The 23,389-nt window shown below is 41.2% G+C and overlaps 2 protein-coding genes across 4 annotated transcripts in view; one reads left to right on the plus strand and one right to left on the minus strand.

Annotated features, from left to right (window-relative positions):
• Positions 1-287: 287 nt before the first annotated feature.
• Positions 288-12,457, plus strand: PDHA1 (pyruvate dehydrogenase E1 subunit alpha 1). 2 transcript variants are annotated; one of them, XM_021553028.3, is made up of 12 exons: positions 288-450; positions 1,673-1,687; positions 3,069-3,137; positions 4,488-4,661; positions 5,279-5,405; positions 7,720-7,811; positions 8,160-8,252; positions 9,421-9,576; positions 9,762-9,833; positions 10,469-10,536; positions 11,371-11,479; positions 12,010-12,457. In XM_021553028.3, exons 1-12 carry the CDS (start codon positions 289-291, stop codon positions 12,172-12,174), a joined length of 1,302 nt encoding a protein of 433 aa, XP_021408703.2. In that variant the 5' UTR covers position 288; the 3' UTR covers positions 12,175-12,457. The 2 variants fall into 2 exon arrangements, with proteins under 2 accessions (XP_021408703.2, XP_021408704.2); XM_021553029.2 differs by lacking the exon at positions 1,673-1,687.
• A 120-nt stretch (positions 12,458-12,577) lies between these two features.
• Positions 12,578-23,389, minus strand: part of MAP3K15 (mitogen-activated protein kinase kinase kinase 15) — an 80,864-nt gene continuing 70,052 nt past the window's right edge. For both annotated transcript variants that reach the window (XM_031503680.2, XM_077781631.1), the window contains 10 exons: positions 22,712-22,895; positions 20,079-20,256; positions 19,234-19,408; positions 16,828-17,013; positions 16,330-16,435; positions 14,965-15,175; positions 13,988-14,100; positions 13,724-13,821; positions 13,546-13,622; positions 12,578-13,073 (listed from right to left, as the gene is read on the minus strand). In XM_031503680.2, coding sequence (XP_031359540.1) covers positions 12,959-13,073; positions 13,546-13,622; positions 13,724-13,821; positions 13,988-14,100; positions 14,965-15,175; positions 16,330-16,435; positions 16,828-17,013; positions 19,234-19,408; positions 20,079-20,256; positions 22,712-22,895 — 1,443 coding nt within the window. In that variant the 3' untranslated portion in view covers positions 12,578-12,958. The remainder of the gene's footprint in view (positions 13,074-13,545; positions 13,623-13,723; positions 13,822-13,987; positions 14,101-14,964; positions 15,176-16,329; positions 16,436-16,827; positions 17,014-19,233; positions 19,409-20,078; positions 20,257-22,711; positions 22,896-23,389) is intronic.

A 23,389-nucleotide genomic window follows, 5' to 3' on the forward strand; every position in this document is an offset into this window, starting at 1 on the left:
CCGACACCACCACGTCAGCTGGACCACGGCACTGAGTGCCATGTCCACTCTTCCCTTAAACACCTCCGGGGACGGTGACTCCACCGGCCCCCTGGGCAGCCCATTTCAGTGCCAAATCACGCTTTCTGAGAAGAAATTCCTCCGAAGATCCCAAACCCCTTGACGCCGGGGCTGCGTGAGGGACCCCGATCTCCCCCACACTAATGACCTTTCATGACCTTTAATGACATTTCGCCTCTGGCCGGCAGGGGGCGTTGGCCGGGCGGCCGCCGCAGCGCAGGCCCGCGCATGCGCAGAGCGCGGGGGCGCAGGCCGGGCGGCGGTCGCGGCCGAGGCGGCGGCAGGAGAGCGGCGGACGGGGCAGCGCTGCCCACCCTCCCCTCCATGCGCAAGATGCTGCTGGCCGCGCTCTCCCGATTGCTGCAGGGCCCGGCGGCCGCCGGGAGGACGGTGAGCGCGGCCGCTGAGTGCGGCCGGTGCGGCCCGGCCGGGAGCGGAGCGGTGCGAGGGGGCACGGCTCCGGGAGGGACGGAGGGAGCGGCCCGGGAGCGGGGGCCCGGCGGCGGAAGGGAGCGGCTGAGGAAAAATTAATGGGGAAAAGAACCGCGTTGGTTTTTCTTTCCCTCGCTCTGACGAGCCCAAGTGACAGTAAAATGGTGGTCGCGTCAGGAGCTCGGTTCTTAAGCCGATAATGGCGCAGGGCTTGGATCGATACTGGCCGTGCTTACTTAGACTGCGCGGTCAGCTCCCGCAGGGCGATCCGCTCGGCCCGCTTGCAGTTCAGCTTCTGACTGCACTGCTTGACCTCCCTTCGCTCAGCCAGCGGCCCCTTTCTACCTCTGCATCAATTGTGTTTCAAAGTTCGTTATTTTTTTATTAGTGTCACTTCTTGTATTTTATGTTTGTTGTGTGAAAAATTGTGCTTTTACCGCTTCATTCAGCTTATTCCACTGTAATGACTGTGGCCACGAGGAAAAATTAACCCTGCTGAAAAAAAAACTTGTTGGTAAGGCCAGAGTTAAAAGGTACTTTTTTGGTAACTGGAAATCAGGAGCCGTTTTGCCATGGAGAGCAGATGTGTTGCTGCAGCCCCCTTCCGAGGCAGCTCTCTCACCCAGGCATTCACTGTATGAGGATGACTGCATCCATCAGAAAAACACAGGGGAGAAAATTTACTGGAAGCTGTCACTATCTCTCTTTGGGCTGCATATCTAGGAGTATTTCCTACTTCACAATAGAATTTCTAGATTAAATTTTGCAAATATGGGTGCCTAAAATTTGTCCGTTACTGCAAGTACTTGGCCTGCTCTGGAGATACTGTGTTCTCCTGGAATGCCAAAGTAAATCTGGTTCAGATATTTCAATAAAGATTTTTTGGATCCTACTGCTTACCAAATATGTAAATATTTGTCTTGTATTGTTCCTATGGCTCTGCAGTGAAGGCATAAATTAGCAAATAAATAGAGGCAGACTTAATCTATAAAGCAGTATCTCATATATGCTTTGAGCATTTTCCAGAGTGTACAGATGGATTTCCATGTATAGAAACTAGCACTTGCAGTGTTCTATTCTAGTTGGATAATAATTTGCTGACTTCTCCTCCCCTCATTATTTGATACAGCTACTTACTCTTCTTTTTTTTTTTTTTCCCTTCCAAATGCTGCTAACCTAGGGAGCCGTTAGCGAGGTAAGGCCTCAGTCAGTCTTGTCAAGGTTTACTTTTGATAGATGTACTGCCTACATATCAGGGCTTTGGTTCAGACTCCTCAGTGTGCTTTTAACCAGGAGTTTAACCAGGTGGCCTAAAGAGATCCCTCCTGACCGTGGCCATTCTGTGATACTGTTAATCCATACTGTGGATTTACTTCCAGCTCTAGAAGTAAAATAGCTTTTCTTCACTGATAATACTGATACATTGTGGTAAATAGTGTAGAAACTAGGTTTAAATTAAAACTTCTAAATATTTAATCTGATAACAGGGCAGGGTGAATGGGGGCAGTGTTACTGATAAATCTGATCGATATGCAACAGAGGAGGTAACCAGGATGGGTTGAGAATTTTCTCCCAAGCTTGACACGTGTCAGTCAGAGCTTTTTTGGAGATGGTGACCTGAACATTCTCAAAATTTTGGTAGAATCTACCTTCAGCTGGAATCTACCTCCTGGCTGAAGGAGCTACTGAAATTTTTGTGTAACTTAATTAGCAGTATAGTCTTGCCACTAAAGATGCAGTGTTCCTTATGCTGTGGCCACAGTGCATGCATGGACATGGGCCATCCTGTCTGATGCTGCAGTGAAACTTGCTAAAGTCATCTCAAATCACCACCATTCATTAGTCAACAGCCCGTGTTCCTTCTTTCAGAGGGACCAGTAATGTATTTTTAGACATCCTTCCTATCTCTCCTCTACCATGCCACCCTTTCTGTTGTTCTGTGTTTCTTGTATCCTCAGGAACCTTCTGTGTTTCCACGTTATTAGAGTAGCCATAGTACTGGCCATGCTGTCATAGAAATGATGTTCTCTCTCTCTCCATTTTTATGGCTTTGAATTCCCCCAATTTCTCTTCCTATTGAAAAGAAAAAGTGAGAGTAGTTTACATTTCAGATATCTGCTGTATTTCTTTTGTTTGGTTAGTTTTGGGTGTTTTTTTTTTTTTTGTTCTATCTAGTCAAAATTCCATTTAGCACAGAGTCAGCAGTCAAAGTCTGTGTTGGTTGTCTCTCCTTATATTGTCAGCCTGGCATGTGAAGGGATAAAAAATTATTTTTGTGGTTTTGATGATCTTCATTGTCAAAAGTTTTGATACTTACTAGGTTTATTTTAGATAATCAAGGGTATTACCAGTTTAAATTCTCTTTTTCTAATCTTAATTTTAAATAATGGGTTTTAAAGGATTTTGATATATAGACTAAAAGTTCCCTAGTCTTCTGGGATATGCCACTGCTGAGTCTAATTTATAAGTTATTTCACTTTGGGAGTACTCTTAGAAATTACTTGAAAAGTCACATACTTTTACTTGATAATGACATTTAAACATTGCTCATGCTTTGGTTTTGCCTTTTTTTTAAGGCCTCTCGAGTGGTGGTAGCATCACGTAACTATGGAGACTTCGCAAGTGAAGCTACATTTGAGATTAAGGTAAAGAACACTTAATACTGGCATTTTTTGTAAGCATTTGTTAGAGATCTTAACCTGATGGACTGGTCCCCGTGTCTCTTTCAGTTAGAAAATACGGTTTGAATTTCCAGAACCAAACCCCTCACTATCTGACCTGATTACTAAGTGCAGCTGGAAGTACTGTGTTGCCAGTGTGTGGTAATGTTACTTGTTTCTTAAGAATGTGAAGTTGTGATTTTTTTGCAACTGTTATATTACAATGCAGCTGTGAGAACAATCAGAAAGGAGATAAAGAACCTTTTCTGTTCTGTTCTGTTGTTTCCTTAATGCTTTTCAAACAATTAGGTGTTTGCAGTCTATCCCAAACATGCAGCTGGTTGAAATCTGTGTGGGTTTTTGAGGAAAAAAATTTGGCATCCTTTCAGTGTTTGACTTGGTGCTGCTCAGAAAATGTGTGTTATATTCTGTCAGCTTTCCACTCTGGCTGGGTCTTTGGAAAAAGTGATGTTTCTGTTTGCAGTAGCTTTGTGCTGATGTTTAATTCAGGAATTGATGAAAGCAAATCTGAAAGAAATAATTTGGGTTGCTCTCCACCCTCTCCCTATTTGGCTGTGCCTGTGAAGTATGAAATTTTTTTCAGGTGGAAGGGAAGGAATATATGTTTATATGAAAAGTCTTTTTTGAGTAGTTACAAGGTTTAATATTTGATCCTGTGTTGATAACAAGATTCCAGAGTTTCTGTTGTTCTGTGAACTTTGAAGCAAAGTTGTCTTGAGTAGTGTGCCCCAGGTGTTATATCCAGTTCATCTAGGTGTCAGTGGATTTGCTCTGGAGTGACTTTCACTTTGATATAAACTGTCTTTAACCTATATAGAAGTATTTTGGCTATTTAATCTGCACTGACAGAGTAATTTGTTTAATCTCTTTCACAGAATTTACTGTTTATTTATAGAGGTAGCAGAGGTGAAAGCCAGTCTTGGGGCCAGATCTTACAAACAGAGGAATTTCTTGATCTTTCTTATCTCTTCACTAAGCCTCTGTAGCTCTTTCCAAGTATTTGGTGTTCAACAACCGTGGAAGTATGCTTTTTGCCATATTTCCAGAGGACTTTAATTAATCTTCTGCTTGTAGGAATAATGAGGCTTTATGTTCTGAGTAGAAATCTGTCTTTATTAAAAGTAAGGGTTTTATTTCCCTGAATTTTGAAACAGTGCACAATTTTCCTAACCTATGAGTTCAGGTTTTGCTGGCTTTCTTTTTTAGAAGGGATTACACTCTGAATTTGAAAATGGCAGATCATAAAAAAATTACATAATACTTGTAAAGAGGATGAGTGATTTTCAGGAAATAGTGACTTGTTTAACCTTGCAGCAATGTGACCTCCATCGGCTGGAGGAAGGGCCGGGCACCACAGCAGTGATGACTCGAGAGGAGGGGCTCCACTACTACAAGAACATGCAGACCATCCGACGCATGGAGCTCAAGTCTGACCAGCTCTACAAGCAGAAGATCATTCGTGGCTTCTGCCACTTATATGATGGTCAGGTAAGAACTCTTGGCTAGGAGGTTCTATATTGTCTTACCTTATTTAATGTAGGGATTTTAATAGAGTGGAGAATGTGTACATTGCCAAAGGAGGGAGGAGGAGAGACACAAAGGTAGGGAAGGGCACAGTGCAGCTGAAGATCAGCTGAATGTGAGGAATAAGGCCTCCATTTGAAGGCCTCCATTTTCCCCCTCAAGTTTCATTGGTGGCTTTTATTTCTGTATCTCATGGATCATGTGCCCACTAAAAAGCAACAGCCAGGAGAAGAAACTTCATTAACTTACTGAAACTTTGCTATCTGTCCATTATCCCCTGATGTTTTTGCATTGTGATTGTTGAGATACTTCATTGGAGGGGAAAATTCTTCAGATATTTACAGATTCGGGTTTCCCTCTCATGTGCCTTTCCTAGTCAGTCTGGTTGGCATTTAGAGCCCAAGGCTGTTGTAGCTCCAGACCTGTTATCAATCCTTGGGATTTAAGTCAGTCTCCTGTATCTCTGCTCTTCCTATGACCTGCCAGTATTTGATGTGTGTAGGATCAGCAGTGTGCCACAGTGCTGACTGTGGGAGCTGTGTGTTTTTCTTCATTGCTAAACTTCTTGTCCTGTGTAACAGGAGGCTTGCTGTGTGGGGATTGAGGCTGCCATAAAGCCCACAGACCACTTGATAACAGCGTACAGAGCCCACGGCTTCACCTTCACCCGAGGAGTGCCTGTCCGGGAGATTCTCGCAGAACTTACAGGTTTGTGCTCAGCTGAGTGAGGATCACTTGCTGCTGTGCTTGTGTCCGATTTTTTTTTTTCTCAAATTTGAAGTGATGTTGATCACAAAGTATACTGGACCTTCAGAAACAGTCTAGTGACATACCAGAATGGATCAGTTGCTTCAGTTTTATGAATCAGTGATTTTTATTGTTAAAATTAACACACAAAGAATATTTAAGTGCTAGTACTTCTAAAGCAAAAATTAATAAGATTTTTCTAGATACTCTATGCTGTATTCATTGTGCTGCAGCAGGTTTGAATTTGCTGATGGTAGGCATCTGCTTTCAGTGGGACAGAGCATTATCCCCCCTAGGAGGCAGACCTGGATTTTCAGAATTAGGCTGATGAAGTCTTAGGAAGACTAGTAAACTTTGCCTATAATGATAAACTGAATGATTTGGAAAAATTTGACTGTGACAAGAATATTAAGTGATAATCAAGACAGAGATTTTGCAGAAAGATGAGATGGCTGTCTACAGTAGGATTGAGGATGGAGCAGAGAAGAGAGGATCAGCCTGATAAGCTCTTATGAAATCTGTGAACAGATGCGAGGAGCTTGAAGGCCTGTATGCAGCACGGCATAAAGACTTGATAATAAAGACTTGATATCTGCATGCTTGAAATGTTAGTATAGGAAAGCCTGTTTGGGCGTTAGACAAGTGGTATGATTTTGTAAACTAAGAATTGTGTGTGTTAAGACACATGAAGTGCACCACTGGATTCTGCACTTCTGTGCACATTACACATTACATATGTGTAAGTGCACAAAAGCCCAGAATCCAGTGGTGACTGATTTGCCAAGTGTCACTGGATACTGGTAAGAGTCAGAAAATAAATTGGAAGATAGTAATGACTGTAGCTAACTATGGGCCCTGAAACTACAAATATGAGTGATAATGTAGTGGGAATTTTTTTCATTTCATGACACTCATAATTTTCTTTAACATTATACTTGACTTTATTTGGGCTCTTTCAATTGGGAAGGAGTAAAGAGACTTATTCCAGAAAATGACACTTGGGGAAGTTCTTAGATCTGCTGCTAGAACCCATTCTTGCAAAGAAGGATCTTGACTACAAATGGCAAACTGAAAGACAGCATGAGTTCCAATGACAGAATTCAAAAATCTTTGAAAAAGGAAGCAGAGTCACCCAAAATAAAACCAGTAGATAAGATCCTATAGGAAACAAGCTATAGAAAAGGACTTTTCAGGAGAATTGACATGAGAAATGAGTTTGTGTTCTAAGAAAAGTAGAAAATGTAGCAAAAAGTAACATTGGTTAATCAGGAGTTCTTAAATACAGTCTAAAACACAAAAAGGGACTACAAAAAGTGGAGGGAGCTTACTAAATGTAAATTGCACTTATTCATAAAATGTTTTGGTTTTTTTTAATTAGACTTTTTTTCCTTTGGTCCCAGCTGGCAGAATCTGTAACAGCTCCTGCAAAACCAATTAGTAAACGTAGCAAAAGTATGAGAAATATCAATAATAAAAATTATGCACTATAAAGTAAGAAAGAGAAGTACAAATTTCAGAAAGAGTCTCAAGACACTTGTAAAACAAACGCCAAGGCAAAAACCCAACCAGACAAGCTGAGCTTATTAGAAATAAAATGCAATCTTCTATGAATAGTAACAAGACAGGTAAGAATAGGAAATGGAGTGGACTGTTGAAAAATTCTGTGTTCTTAGATGGGCTCATTTAAATAGGGTTTGTTGTAATGCTTCATGGATCACTGGTTATCTTCAAACTACACCTTGAATAAAGCTGGGCTGGGTGACTAATGTTTATATTGGGGTGGAATGGGGATCATTTGTTGGGGGTTTTTTAGTGTCCTGTTGGTAATTTTTACGTGTGGTTATTGTCAAAGAGAAGACAAGTCTAAATTACTGCAACTAATTTGGAACAGTATTCTTACTTTTCTTGCAGGAGCCAAAAGTAATAATATAATTCTTGCAGATTATGATATGAGACCTTGTTGTCTATAAAAAAACACCCCATGTTTATCTGAATGTGCTTTAGTATAGTAGGACAGCGAAACTTCTGGTTGGTTTTGAAATTTCTTAATCTCATGCATATTTCCAGAATGCCATTATTGTTCTGTCTTCCCCCCCCCTTTTCTTATTTATTTTCTGAGATGTTTAATTGTAAACTTGTATGAGAGAGGCCATCATGTCTTAACTCCTCATAGATCATGGTCTTAGTGTTATTACCTTTAGGGACTGAATTAGATGTTAACATTTGTATAGTATTTTTCTTCCAAAAAAGAAATTGCTTGTTATTCATGTTTCAGGTCGAAAAGGAGGATGTGCAAAGGGGAAAGGAGGCTCAATGCATATGTATACCAAAAACTTTTACGGTGGCAACGGTATTGTTGGTGCTCAGGTATATATATTGCTTCTGTTTTAAAGCACAAGCCGGATTTAGCTCATGTCCCGTTGCCAGGCAGTGTTTCCTCTCAGTTTTTGTGGTGTGTAAGCTTGTGTGCAGATACCATTGCTCTGTGGCTGGTATGTCTTATTCTGGTGTGCTCACCATTTTGTAAACAGTAGCAAAAATAATTCAAATATTTTGGCTACAACAACATTTGTAACAAATTGAAGCGGGCGGGTAAGAGCTTGTTTGTTGAGCAGGTCTCTAACAGCCTAAATGTCTCCATAAAGTTCACAGGCTGCCTATCTTCAACTCCTTTAAATGCTGTTCTAAAGTGTTTTGTCCTGTACTCTGTGGCAGGTTCCTCTTGGAGCAGGGATTGCTCTGGCCTGTAAATACAATGATAAAAATGAAATCTGCGTGACCTTGTATGGGGATGGTGCAGCCAATCAGGTAAAGCACTGTGGCTGGGGAGAATCAATTTTCCTTCCGTGGTCTGTGAGCTCTGCCTTTACTCCAGTGGGTGGAAGAGCACATTTTGCCCTCCATGTGTACCTGCAACCCAGGCAGTATTGATGAACTCCATGGAGGTGTTGCAGAATTTGGCCATGGCCTCCTCTTATCTGAGTTGTCTTAGATGTTTGAACAGGAATATGTTCCAACAACTGTGTAGTCCTCCGAGGGATGATTCAGGTGAACATTTAAGAAGTTAATTGCTAGGAGCTCTTTATATATCAGGAATGTATTTTGGACCTGTGTAAACATCTGTCCTTCCCCAGTCCTGTTTTGAGCTTGGCCCTTGTAGCTGTAATGGAGGGAAAACTTTCTGGCTCCTTCTGTTCTGGAACACTCTGGATACTCAGAGGCTAATGAAGCTAATGGTTAATTATGTGAATGGTACTAGAGTCTTGGGAGGAGGGGTTTCCAGTTGTGCACAGCTCACCTAAGTGTGACACCCTAAACTGTCTGTACTGTAAGAACTCTGAAGGATGGCAGTGAAGATGACAGTGCTGCTGCCTAAGGAGATATGTGTAAATCAGGTTTCTGAAGACTGAGAACAGGACAGAGCATTCTGGCAGAGCCAGTTACTATGGATATTCCAGCCAGTCTCTTCATGTTATCAGCTGAGACAATAAACAGTAAGCCAAATAAGCAGTTGGTGATTTAGAGTGTACCACTGATGGTTTCACATTTTCAAAGCACAGGTGGAGATCTCAGTTCATGGTTTTCCCTGAATTTGATTCGGAGCAATCAAGGCTGATTGCAGTTAGTGCAGTCAAACTTAACATTGCTGTAGCAGTATCCTGCCAGGTTAATCAATTGTCAAGTTTTTTAATGACTGTTGCTGAAATACCCGAGTTAAAATTGAAGATTTTGTGGTACCCTAACACAGATACTGATTCAGGCTTAAAAATGTACTTCTGTAAACTAGTAGTTGAGATGAAAGTTGCCTTACATAGTGTAGCTTCTCTTTTTATTCCTTCTAAGCTGTAGCAAATGGCTGGTTTCAGATCACTTTTAGTATTAAAATTTCTAGACCTCTGCAACTGAAGGATTTTCAGTAGAGCTTAATGCTTCAAGGCTGAGCTCCCTGATGGGATGTAATTTAATTTTCTTTCAGGGCCAGATATTTGAAACATATAACATGGCTGCCTTATGGAAGTTGCCTTGTATTTTTATCTGTGAGAACAATCGGTATGGAATGGGAACATCAGTTGAAAGAGCTGCAGCCAGCACTGACTACTACAAAAGAGGATACTTCATTCCAGGTCTGAGGGTGAGTATAGCTTTTCTTGAGGGGAAATGTGTGTGCACATACCTACACAATGCATACATTGGTATTTGTTTTATTTCTGCATATATTTACTTGAAGCTGAATTCTATTCCACTTGTGGAAATACTGAGATTGGAAGTTTGGAGGCTGAGATTTTTTTACCTTAACATGTCTTTTCTCATTACCAGGTGGATGGCATGGATATTCTCTGTGTCCGAGAAGCAGTGAAGTTTGCAGCCGAGTACTGTAGATCTGGAAAAGTAAGTCTGTAACGCATTCCTTCTCCATGGGTGGAATTCTTGCAAGCTATTGCTGCATCGGTAGTTCCTCAATTTGTATTAACCAAACACTTATTATTTATACTGTCATTTTTTCCCATTTCTACCACAGTTACATTCTGTTGTGAAAGGTGTTATGACTGTCAGGCAGTTGTGATTTTTGTGTTGAGTTATGGGAAGCATCAAGCAAGGCAATAATCATTTATATTTACAAGAAATGAAAAATGAAATAAAGGTTTTGTGAGTCAATGTTAGTGTCCGTCACCCAAATACAGTAACAGTGGTTTTGAAGATTTTCAACACTTGAAGCTGTGAAGGTTCTGTGAGGTAATTTGAAATATTCTGAGTAATGGTGGAAGGAAGGAGATTGTAAAGCTGCTCAATGAAAACATGAAAAGAAATGCTTACAATATCAGCACATGCTTTCATTTGGAAATAATTAGGTTTCACTTTACTATGTGAAACTATATGTGCTAATATTATGTGAATTAAACTGAGAAAAACCTATTCAATAAAAATAATTGATCACTGGTGCAATTCAGTTATAGCAAATAGTTGCTGCTGTAGCAAGTTGGTCATTCATGGTGGCAACACTCAGTATTGCTTTTCATTTCAAGGGTCCTCTTGTGATGGAGTTACAGACATATCGTTACCATGGCCACAGTATGAGTGACCCTGGAATAAGGTACTGTCACATTCTTCTTTCTTTTCACTGAAAAGAAGTACTGATGGTCAAATTCTAAGAGATGAAACTGTGAAATTCAGTGTTCAAATCAGATGTCAGATGCATTTAAAGGTTATGATGAAATTGCTATGAGCAGCCTGCTCACTAATCTCGTTTCTCAGCTGATAATCTGTAGCCATGTAACACACTTATTTTAATGCAGAATTAAAAGACGTGGGTTTAGAACAAGCACAAAGTCAGTTAAATTTCTGTGCTCTCTATTAATGAATTCTGCTTTTAGTGTGGCCTTACAGTGTGTCCTAATGAAGGTTTGGCTGAATAGCATCATGCTTTTCTGGAGTTTAAAAAGGATTAAAATCCTGTAAGGTAAAATTACAGGAACAGTTTGGACTGCCCAGACAAGTAGAACACATCCTAAAAATACAAACATCCAGGTGCTAGAGACATTTGGGCATTGCTCCAACTGACAAAGCTGAATGTGTCTCCATGAAGTAGAGCCCTTCATTGGAAACTTGGAGTGACTTGGAAGCATGTACATGTCATGCAGCCCCCTCTGCAGGGGGGAAGGGTTAGGAGGAAATAAGGCCCTTGAGGATAACTGTCTCAGGCTGGGTTTGCTCCCCTTTCCCTTGAGTCTGGAGCTACTTCTGTTTAGTTGGTATTTACAGATCTCTCTCTGGAGGCCTTTGGCTCTTGCTGTGCCATCTTTTGGGTGATGAATGTTCCGTGTTGTCACTGCATCCTTGACAACTCTTTGGACTCTTTCTAGGAGTGAGCTGTGTCCAGAACCTCACTCTGCTCCAGGGTTCATGTCTTTGCCTGTCTTGTTCCTAGCTATCGTACTAGAGAAGAAATTCAAGAAGTGAGAAGCAAAAGTGATCCCATTACTTTGCTGAAGGACAGAATGGTCAACAACAACCTTGCTAGCGTTGAAGAACTAAAGGTATGGTTGATGATCTCCAGAAAGCACATCACTGGGCATTATGCTTTCTTTCAAGTTCTTTAAGGTTTGCTTTAAAATCACTTTTATATGGTGAAGTTTTGTTGCAGACTAGCTCCTGAAGTTGTGTTCTGCTGGAAAGGCCTTTTGCTTTTGTGTGCTATGTAAGGCTGGGAGCTGTCATTTGCTAACAGATAGAAATCAAAATTACCCAGGCTTTCTTGATTCCCCAGGAAGGACGTGAGTCTTGGAAAGGGATATTAATAAATGAGAAGAATCCTAGTTAAGGAATGAGGAACCCTCAAATCCTGTGGGGCCCCCTAGGCTCCGTGGGCTCATGTTCCTTGGTCAGTAAGGCACCAGTACTACCCAAAATGATGCAGTTTAGTAGGGAAGGAGTTTTAAAATTTTTTAATTTTATATTTCTAATAATTGTTAACTAACTCTGACTGATACTTTATCATAGAATATAAATTCAAAGTTATGATACTTTTTCTGAGCTGTCTTCTAATAAGCATGCATTTCTGTTTTAGGAAATTGATGTGGCAGTAAGGAAGGAGATTGAGGAAGCTGCTCAGTTTGCTACCACTGACCCAGAACCTTCCCTGGAAGAACTGGGTAACCACATATTCTTCAATGAGCCACCCTTTGAAGTGCGTGGCCCAAACCAGTGGATAAAGTACAAGTCTGTCAGCTAAAGGCTTTTTATTGGTATAACTTATTCATAAGAATAAGTGAATGCATTTACATGAACTATAATAAACAACTCTTAAGCTTATTTAAGAGCTCTTTCAAAAGAGGAAATCTGTAAGGAAATCCATCTGAGTATGGAATTTCTTAAATGTGATGAATGTTTCAGGAGCTAAGTCAGGAGAAAGTGGTTTATTTAAAGTGCTATATATTTGCTTTACTGACTTTCTTTGGATCACTGTATGTGTTATGTACAGTGTAAAAAGAAAAATAAAAATTAAACGTTATCAACCTTTATCTAATGGTCTATTTTGTTTCATTAACTCTTTCCCAGAAACTCCACTAAAAATATAATTTACGTGCTCAGGTTTTGCTGCAGAAAAGTCACTGATTGAAAACATCACACCAGGCTTTTCTCAGTAGTTCAGTAAGAGTAGCTTTAATACAAAAAGCTGTATAAATCCCTCTACAATTAGATGATATGCTGTAGCATATCCCCTCCCTGCTCAAACCATCAGCCAGCAGAAGTAACACATTTTAAGTTCACAGTTTTCACAGTGCTGAAGCCAATTTGGGTAGGTTTTTTCTCAGCTAATGTTTTTTATTACATTGACAGGTATTGTATGCTTTAGTCTTGTCATAAATAACATACATTGACACTGACTTAAAAGCTGTTACTGTTCACTGTGTATTGCACTGATGGTCAAACAAGCTACATAACTGTGCAAAACCTGCAAGGCCACTGTACATATAAATATATACATCTAACAGTTTAAGTGCTGGGAATGTATTTCATTTGCTTATTCCCCTTTTATTTTCTTCCAAAGCATTAACCTGCACTGAGGTCTTGCCAGATGTTTGTCGGTGGTTTAGGATTGCATTCCAGATTCTGCAGCGAAGACCACCCCTGCATGAAGGGAAATGGAGAACAGTTAGGGAAAACTCCCTCCTCTCCATTACCTTAAACTGAGCAAGAAATCCTAAGGACAGACTCATTATGACAGTACATAGCAAACTACACTGTATTATGGTTATAGCTAAAACTACTTCCAGGTCAACCAGGGGTTAATGATGACAAAAAGACCTGAATCAATGGGTAGGAAAAATAAATTCTTTATGCCTGTTTTTCATATGATTACATCATCATGAAGGGTGCAAAAAAAGGTCCAACCTTGATAAATGCCAAAGCAGATGGCTTGAAGCATCCTCAGTGTAGTTGTGTCAGTTAAGATGTGAAAACTTATCAGAAAATTTGAGAGGAAACTGATGGCAGTTGCCCCTGAACTGTCACTGACCTATTGGAATAACCAAACTTTAAAAGGTTTTAACAAAATATGTTAATTAAGCTCTTAACAATGAATTAGAAAATATTTTCTTACCGCAGCTGAAGATACCACAGGTCATCTTTGGTGATATCATTAAGTACAGCACTTAGAGTGTAATCTTCTTCAGCAAACTAAAAAGCAAATTTATTCATAAATAAATATTCCTTCTTTGAAACCAAACTGCTAATTATGACTAAAATTCAGATTTTTTTAAATGTGACTTTATTTTTACCCTCTTAATGGTATCCAAGTCTGCTCCTTGTTGTTTCAGCCAGTTCATGAGCTCAGGGTCTGCATTCTCTCTAAAAGTTGCTGCAGACCGCTGGGAATCTTTAACAAAAAACAAAGGTTAATACACCTCAAAACTAGGGCAAAAGTGGTTGTTTACAGGTAACTGAAGCTTAAGCTATACGGTTTTGCATCCTTTCAACAAACACATGATCGCATATGTTTTTGTGTAACTGCAGTATCTTAATTCTGCAGTATCTCCTCATACCTTTAGGTTTAAGTTTTAATTGAAGCAATTGTAATTCCTGAGTCTTCTGCTCCAAAGATTGCCGTAAGAGGGTCTGATACTCTTTCTCCTTCTGAACAAGATTTTCCAAAAGCCTTGTAGCATATAAGAAAGATCAAACATAACGAGATTGAGTATAAATCTAACTGAAAAAAATACCATTTTTAACAAGTACCACAGGACAGAGGCATTTGTGAGGAGTATTGCAGTAAGTAACATCTCTAATGGCTTAGAGATTTCATTTTGGTTGTCTGAGACTCAGGAGTGCCACTTGAAGGCTTTCACCTGCAGAATTTAGTAAATAGCTCATAAATTCTGTTCCTACTTATGTGCAGCCTCCCTGGGCAGAGTTGCTGCCTTTATACTGTAATTTACTACTGGACAATAACACTGATGTTTTACCAGGGACTTTCTTATCATGTATTTACATCACATGCATAAAGAAGAATGGGAACTTCAGCTGTTAACCCTACACATGTAACCCATGCTGGCAGCACCCTACACATGTAACCCATGAGAAACAGGGCAGGGCTCTGCGGAGCTCTGCTGGTGCTAATTAGTGGCCAGCCTGTCCCGTGAGCCAGGACAGAGCTGCTCTGGCCTTTCCTTGCAGGAACAGCTTTCAGGCACTGACACCAGGTCATGGGGCATCAAAGGAGTAGGAAGGAAATTGGCACAGTTACACAAACCTAATTACTTCCCCATAGAAATCCAACGTGACATTCTGCAATTAATAGATTAATTACACAGAAACAAATGCTGTACTGAATGATCTTCAGTTGCCATACTGTACTGCCAGTGTAATCCAAATCCACTTGTGTTCCCAGGCGGCTTTATTGCAAGGCAGTAGGTGAGCAGTAGTATGGGTAAGTATGTACCCATCAGTGTAGAAAGCACAGACTGAGAGCTTTTCAAAGACTGCCTGAACATACATCCAGAGTCTTTACAGGAGATTTTACCTTAAGGTGTCGTGTTTAAGTCTGCCCAGCTCCTGGCTGAGCTGCTGCTGAACCTTGTGTGACACCACAGAACTGAGGGTGCTGACCCCCGATGTGATGGCAGCATCCTCAGCCCCATTTTGTTCAGAGGGCTGGAAACTCTCCTCCACTTCATCAGTGTCCTTGTCCCCACATTCAGTTTCTGATGCTGGCTCAAAGTGAGTGCGAAGCTCTGGTAAAAGAAAAGAGGGGAAGAGCAAGATATTTTTGGTAATTCTGTCTTCAGAGGTTGTGCAGTCTGTTCTTCACTACTGTGGGTGGGGGAGACTGCATAATGTCTTTTTTTGCAACACTGAGCAGGGGAGTAGTGAAGCCTTGAGTGAGCTGGAGCACAGGTTCTCTGGCATTGGTTCTAGAATGAATGATGCACTAACAGAGGTAGGTCATAGCTGTAGTGGGGACAAATATCATGAGATGAGTAATAAGTCAATAGAATGTGTTAAGGAAAAATCCCTGAAAGCTTGCATTTTCCTAAATAGTAAGAAAAAAAAAAAGTGTTTTTCCCTAATGCCCTGGACCAAAAAGTGTAAAACGCATTCCTCTTCTCCAGGGAGAATTTCTAGCCCCATTTCTCAGAACTTGCTGCAGGTGGCCACCCTTATTACCAAAGAACAGTTGCAATTTTTCTTGTACAAAATCCTAAAAAATTTGGCCAATTTGGCTTTAAAAGCCATGGCAACTTTGGACTGAATGGGATCACTAAGTCTCTCAGAACATTCCCATAATGGAAAGGGTGCTCACCATTTTAAACAGTTACAAAACTACTTAAATATTTCCAACTTAACTCATTCCTAGACAGTACTTAGACATTTATCTTCCTGGTGATTTTCCCTATTGTCCATCTATGGGTCAAAATCACCCTCTTCCTCATATTGATGTACTTCCCTTCTACAAATCTGCTCCATAGCTCATTACTAATTTTTCAGAACACATAACTAGACCTGTGCAGTTTTAACCACCCTGGATGTCATTAATATGTACAGAATAATTTTCTTCCTTACTAGAAAATCTCCAGCTTGGACTGAAATTAATTTGCCTTTTTTTTGTCATGTTTGGCCCACACTGGGGGTGCAGAACCCCTGTTTATCTCCTCATTATGTGCTTTTGTACTGCAAGTACAGCATTAATCCTCCAGATCAACACTTCTTTCTCTGCAACACTCTGACCCCATGTCTTTTGATAAGTGGCATCATCATAACTACATGGGGTGCAGTTAATAGCATGCTGAAAGAGTAAACAACTGAACTGTTCCATTTGCTACAGCTCTTTGATATGCAGAACACATTTTTTTTAAAAAAAGGATTCTTTACAGCTGCTTTGATTTACCTGGAATAAGAATAGTGACTGCTGCTTGGACTGCACGGCGGATGATGTTATCCATTGCAAACATCCAATGGGGTCTTATTAAGTGATTTCTCAACACTTTGTTCACCTGTAAAAGTAGCAGCACACACCATTTGCTCACACCTTAGGAAAGAGAATTTTCCAACAGTAATAATATGTTTTATAAGGTTAAAAACTACATACAGCACTAAAAGCTTCCCACCTTTCAAAGTCTAAACAATAGATCTGACAGTTCTAGGCTACAGGCTTCAAACCATTTCAAACTAGACTGCGACATTCAAACTCTTTTTCAGTACAAGGAAGGAGAGGAGTGAGGAACAATGGGGAGGCTGCAAACCCCTGGCATGAGCTTTGTCCAGGAGAAACCTGATGTAGTGAAAGGTGTCTCTGCTCATGGAAGGGGGGCTGGAAATAAATGGTCTTTAAGGTCTCTTCCAACCGAAACCATTCCTCTGCCCCTACACGAGGAAAGGAACTCACTGCATCCTGGAATCCAAACAGCACCAGATGAATCTGATTGATGGAAGTGCTGTCAAAGTCTAAATCCATTTTCAACTTGGATATTGTAGAAGCCATCACTCTCTGCTCAGGAGAGTGTATGAAGTCCCTTAAAATCCCAATAATCTGCTTGATGTGGTCCACTGAAAGCTGCAGTTCTTCAGAGCTCTGGAGAAAATATGAATGTATATCAAATGAATCCCAGAGTCATTAAACATCTATTTAGTAGCATTAATATTCTTAGGGTTACATCGCTTTGCTTACATATATGTCACATTATTGAACAGAATCACAGAACTTTTGTTTATTCAAAGTCTCTAGTTTTATCTTTTCTTAAAAAAAAATGAAAGGGTAATTTCTGTTTTCAAAAAAACCCTGTAAATCTACTGCTACTGTGGCTGTCGCAAAGGGAAGAGGTTCCAAATTATATCTACACATTCCTGCAATGTACTGCAGAGGGCAGCTCTCCTCCATAAAAACAGCAAAATGAGTCGCTAAGAGACCCAATTTTTTTAGATATATTCTTTCAATAAGCTGAATCTGGACTTCTATCTAATCATGTGAATATTTGATTTCCTTAGGAAAAAAAAGTATGTTTATATATGCATTTATCCCAAGTGAAAAAAAGGTCTAAAATGACACAGTGATCCACCAGTGTTTATTTTATGATTTTCAGTCCACAACCCCCACAGTTAAAGCCATCCAAATGTCTATAAGAACAACCTCTGTAATTAAAAGGTAAAGGACTATCACATAAATTATGGAAAAGAGATGATGACAGCAGTGCTATAGAACAGCTGGAGTCTGAATCAGGACTTGCTGCTACTAAATAATCCTTCATTGCAGAAAATGCTTGGAGCCCTGATTATTTCTGACTCTGAATTTTAATTGTTTGTAAGGCTATCAGCTGTTTTGCAGTTTAAGCTCAGAGCAGAAATGTACCCCAGCTGCTTCCCCAGCCTGAGTTTGTGGTCTGTAGAGCCCTACAGGAGCCCCTGTGCTGCAGTTTGCTGGGGAAGGAGCACAGGGAGCAGCAAAACCCTGGGCTGTGCAGAGCTGACCATGGAGCAAGACAGCCAAGACCAAGAGTCTGACAGCCAAGCCACAGATGTCATCAGCTGGCTGGGGACACCACACCAAGAGTCAGCACACTCCTCTTTATGGGAGTGCAGTTCAGGTGAAAAAAACATAGCTTTAGTAAGAACAAATGATGGGAGAGTGTCACAGAGAAGTGTGCTGGAGATTGCCCAAAAATCACTGACAAGGGTATGAGCAAAAGTCAGATTCACCAGAGAGAGGCTCGTCAGAAGCAGACATTAAGAAGAAAAGGCTGTTACAGGTGTGGCAATGTTTGGCTGTGCATTAACCATTCTATGATTTTTTTTCTTGCTCCTCTTCACAGTAACTAAACCTTCCCACCCAACCTTCCCCTCTGCAGAAAATCTGCCTTAGGTTTCTTAAGATTCACGTCCTGCGGTCTTGGCCTCTAGTTAACAAACGTTTTCTTAAAAATTGTTAATCAGGTCTCTACCTTTAAAGTAGAATATACCTATTCCTATGTTGAGTTTTAGCTCCATGTCCTTAAAAGCCAAAAGAAAAGACAATATCAAAACCATCCAACTCACCAAACTCAGCCCTCCACAATCCCACATCAAATGCCCAAACCTCTCCCTCATATAAAACCAAGAACAGTCAAAAGGTGGTGTTTGCTACCATTCACACAACAAACAGCTCACACAGTTACAGGTCTGAGAGATTAAGGGTATGTTGCAGATGATAGATAAATATGATTGTTCATAGATAATTCAGCCAGGATGAGAACAGTTCTCCCAGCTAGCCGGATGACACCCCTGCCTTTAGATGAGTCCTAGGGTGAAATGGACTGTTCCATCCCACCCCCCAAAAGATGTATGGCTCACCCCACACCTCTATCCCTCCCTTCAAACATCAAATGTCTGTAACCCCACTGGATAAGCCTCATCCCAACCCACCTCGAAGCTCTCCTGATAAGGGGGTTTTGAGGGGCCACACGCTCTCTTGGAACTTCCTCCCCTCCTGGAACCTCATCCCCTCCCTTGGAGCTTCCCCTCTCCCAAACCCTCCTTTTGTCTCTCTCCTCCCCCTCCCTCTCAGGCCGCCACGTGCTGCGCCTGGGAGCACGAGGCAGGACCCTCCTGCACCCCCAATAAACCTCTTTCCCCAAGAGCAAGCTTCAGAGATCTCTGCCTCCATTCATCCACACCATGCTGGAGTGTGATATTTTCCACAAGGGTACTCAGAAAGAACAATCCAAACATCTTCATTTATTCATTCTCAGAAAAGGAATAATATGACTTGGTTCATAATTTTTAATTTGACATGTGAAAAGGTGAGCTGAAGTGAAATTACCTGTGCAATACATTCCTGCAAATTGGAAGCAACTTTATCCTGTTCTTCCTTAAGGATTTTATACAGGATTGCTCGGCGTTCGCTGTCCTTGCGCAGCAAGAACAGCCCGGAATCCTTATCCTCCACGGACGGCGAGGCGCTCCTGTCCTCCGAGGCCGAGCCCTCATCAGGGACGCTGTGGCAGCCACCCAGCACAGGCACAAGAGAGACCTCAGCATTAGCAAGGAACCAGGACTGCCAGAAAGGAGCAAGGACACTTCTGGGGTAAAAAACTCAGTTCAAATGAGAGCAGCGGATTGATCAGACTGGTAAATGCTGGTTTTGAGACAGAAGATGGCTCAGATCTTCTGCTGACTCAAAGCCCCCATGGCTGATTTCCCCCTGCTAAGAAGCTGGCATTAATGTCAGTTTTGGGGAGGAAAGCTGAAACTACTCACTTTTTTTTCTGGACCCATACTGTAACACACTTATTTGAAGGTATTGCTTTGTACTTTGGGAGAAGCAGAACTGTATTTCTGCTTCCCATTTTGTCATGAGCATATGGAAGGGTCAAATCCTTACTTAACTCCTAAATCCATATCCATTCAATCAATAAGACCACTGACATTTACTCGCTGAAGGAAGGAAAGTGTAAAAGTACATGGAAACCCTAAAGGAGAGGAATGATTGTTCATTATTAAATATAGACAATGTTTACATTAACTGGTAATCTGTCTATGCAATTTACTGATTAACACATGTGCTTACTTAACCATTATGTGAAAAAACTGCCCTCAGATAAAATAAAATGTGAATTAAATCCACTGAATCCTTCAAGGGTGTCAAGTGAGAAGCAAATATTTTACCTTAGTAAATGAGAAATGGGATGCTTTGTCTGAATCTCTGAAATGGATCTCTTTGGCCTTTCGAAAAACACATCATGCTGTACATCAGAGTCTGGTGAAACGGAGCCGTGCTCGCTGCTGCTACTGCCAGCCTGTTCCCCATGGATTGGCAGTGGGAGGGATGTGTTCCTATTATAATCTAGGACAGACATGGTAAAATGTGTGACAGAGCTAGGCCAAAAAGGGCAACATGCTTTAAACAGCTGTGATCATATTCACTGATATCAAGACCTCATTTTGCAAAATGGCTGAGGGAGAAGTAACCTTGTTGATAAAAAGCAGTAACACAATTTAAAATCATTGCATGAATAAGCAATAAAAGGTTTTAACAAGTTAACTGTGAAACCCAAAGACAGCACAGATACTCACAGGAAATGCCATTTTGTAACCCTCTCTCACACATACACACAATCCCCCCTTGGTGCTGGCCCTACAAAGTGGCTCAAATGGATATGAGCAGTTTAAAGAGCCTGAGGAACCACGAGGTTCATCTGCTGCTCCACCACAGCCATCTCTCTAAACAGAGAGCACTCTATGTGCCATCCTCACCTTTAATGCCTTTAATTGGCATCAAATTTCCCTCTCCATGCCTGAGATATCTGCCTCACTCACATGTGCCCCTGCCCTTAGCAAGGACCCTCCCTCTCAGCACTGGCCTGAAGGAAATCTCTTGTCCCTTTCCAATTCATCTTAAAAGTAGTAAAAAATTAAAAACAGTACAAAACAAAACACCAAACCAACACAGATGTTGAGAGTTTGCTGTAATCCTGATTGCCAGTTTGCAGCTGTGTGGCAGGAAAGGTAAAGTTTTCTCAACCCAAAGTGAACATAACCATGGAGCTAAAAAATGACTACAGTTTTTGATGCTTGTCACTAAAAATTCTTGGAGGTGAGGGAAGGAAGAGAGCTAGAAGTTGAAAGTTGTTCAGAAAGCTCTGACACTCCATGGCACATGACTGATGTTCAAACTGCTGAGGTTAAACAGTCTCAGAAAAAGCAATATATGTCACTTCATGAAACCTGGTGCAAGGCAACTCAGTAGGACAGCAAATTGAGAGCTGCTGTCCCAAGAGTAAGGGCTGAGATTTTCTCTGGCTGCCTTTATTACTGGAAAGAAAGAGATAGGGATGAGATGGAAAGATGGGGACAAATCTGAAGAAATTTGAGGTGAGATAAACAATGGAGGAAAAAGATGGTGAACTGCTGCAGCTGGGACTGTGCTAACTGCTGGGCCAGAATCTACCTGAAACCACCAAACTTACCCTGGGGACAGCTGCAGCAGCCAGCACAGCTCTCCCCAGCTCTGGCATGGAGAATCACACACTCAGCTGCCATCAGGTGCCTTTCCCTCTCCTCACCCAATGCACAGATCTCACATTTGCCCACTCTGCTTGTGTCCATGGCCAGCACTGAGCTCACTCCCTCCAGCACCAGCTCCACAACCTCACCAGCAGGAGAAGAGAAGAAAGGAGGAAGGCAGGAGGGATGCACCTGCCCTGATATTTGACAAAGCCTGTTGCTCCTGAGGCTGCTAATAAGGCAAGCTCTGCACTTTCTAACATCATGCAATTTTTCCAGGAAGACATCCTCAAGTGCTGAAAGGCCACAAGAGAAGATTGTTGTGGGACAGAGAGCTACAGCATGCCAACAGCTCCTGCGTGCCACTGCCCTGGCTGAGCAGCAGGAGCTCTCCTGTTATCCCAGTGTCACTGCAGGGACTGGAGTTCAGTTCTCAGTGCCCCACAGGACAAGAGGTAATGCCCATTTCCTTGATGAAACCAATTCAGCTACACGGTATAAACCTGGCCACTTGTTCCCTTCAGAATTCCATTCTTACAAAAGTTACTTGTTGAGAGGGGAGAAGCTCAAATAGGAAGAACTTCAATTTGCATTGGGAGTGTGTGTGTGTGTGTGCAGACAGGTGGAAGAAGCAGCAAGACCAATGGCTTTCCCAATTTGGAAACAGACAGTTCCTTCATATTATTTATTTGGCATATTTATTTATCTGAGGTCTATATTAAGGTTCCTTATCTTATCACTGAGCAAGTGGCTGATATGTTTGGGGGGAGAGAAGAAGAAACATGCTATGGAGATAAAACAAAACAACACACTAGGCAGCTACTTCAGCACCTTTGTGCCAAATTTCAATGTTATGTATCAAGTTTGAAAATGCTGACCCAAATACCTAATAGATCCACATTTTCAGGTGTCAAACACCTACTCCATGAAAATCAGACCTCTGAAGTCTATATAACTGTGAATCTAAAATGCAGAACTGCTTTGGAAAGTCCTTGTCAAATGTCACTCTTCTAATTTTAATTTACTACAAATGAGGCATTTATTTCTGGGGAGAGGAAAAATTACCTTGGGAGGTTTCAGCAAGCAAAATACAAAATAAGCAATGCACTTTATTTTCTGGGAATTATTAAATTTAAATACGTATAATCAAAAATCACAGACATTTTTAATAGCTGAGTTCCTGCTGTTTCCCTGGCACAAGAAATGTCCTTTGCAAAAGAAAGTGCTTAATGATTCCAATTTTTATGTAACACTGAATGATGATGTTGACTTGGATTTGGCTGATAATTCCTTACCTGAAGGCTTGAATGCAATTTTGCTTTTCTTGCCCTTGTTCACTTGCTTCAGGAAAGAGTCTCTGAGCAAATCTGATGCTGTAACACGTTTACTAGGATCAGGTTCAAAACAGAGCAAAATAAAGGCCTTTGTTTCAGCAGACACTGATTCTGGAATTTCAGGATGAATCTTAAACATCCCAACCTGCAAGTAAAACACAAATACTAATTATTTTTATGGAGACCATGAGACCATGGGCCAAAGCTCTTATAATACAGTACAGCTCACACTTCTCCTTACTTCTGTAGAAAAGAAATGATGCAGGTCCCACATAAAGCAGTGAAGTTACAACAAGGTTCTGATGCTAATTTCTTGGCAAACATGGTGTAAATATCCATGTGATATTACATAAGTGCCAAGGTATGAATGTATCTAATCACCTGCTTTCAGGCAATCTTGGTATCTGGGCATTATTGACACCAAGTGCTTCAAATACTCCTTCTCTGAGCAGCCACAAACCCCTCCAGCTATTGCACAGGTTTCCCATCACCCCTGCTCAGAGCTGCTGACTCCTCCAGCACATTCATGCCCAAGAACAGCAATAATCTCCTCCTCTAGCACCAACAGCCTGAGGCTGTTTTCTGCTCCTGCCACTGACAAATGTCTTTGCACTAATATGCACACTGACCTTGCCAGAC

The sequence above is a fragment of the Lonchura striata genome, chromosome 2 (genome assembly GCF_046129695.1).
Source record: "Lonchura striata isolate bLonStr1 chromosome 2, bLonStr1.mat, whole genome shotgun sequence".
Taxonomy (NCBI): domain Eukaryota; kingdom Metazoa; phylum Chordata; class Aves; order Passeriformes; family Estrildidae; genus Lonchura; species Lonchura striata.

Excerpts from the sequence above, each read along its gene's own strand:
- PDHA1 (XM_021553028.3), top strand. The coding sequence starts at position 289 with ATGCGCAGAGCGCGGGGGCGCAGGCCGGGCGGCGGTCGCGGCCGAGGC. Across the intron at positions 3,138-4,487 it reads AAGCTACATTTGAGATTAAG|CAATGTGACCTCCATCGGCT; the intron begins GTAAAGAACACT and ends TTAACCTTGCAG. Across the intron at positions 10,537-11,370 it reads ATGAGTGACCCTGGAATAAG|CTATCGTACTAGAGAAGAAA; the intron begins GTACTGTCACAT and ends TCTTGTTCCTAG.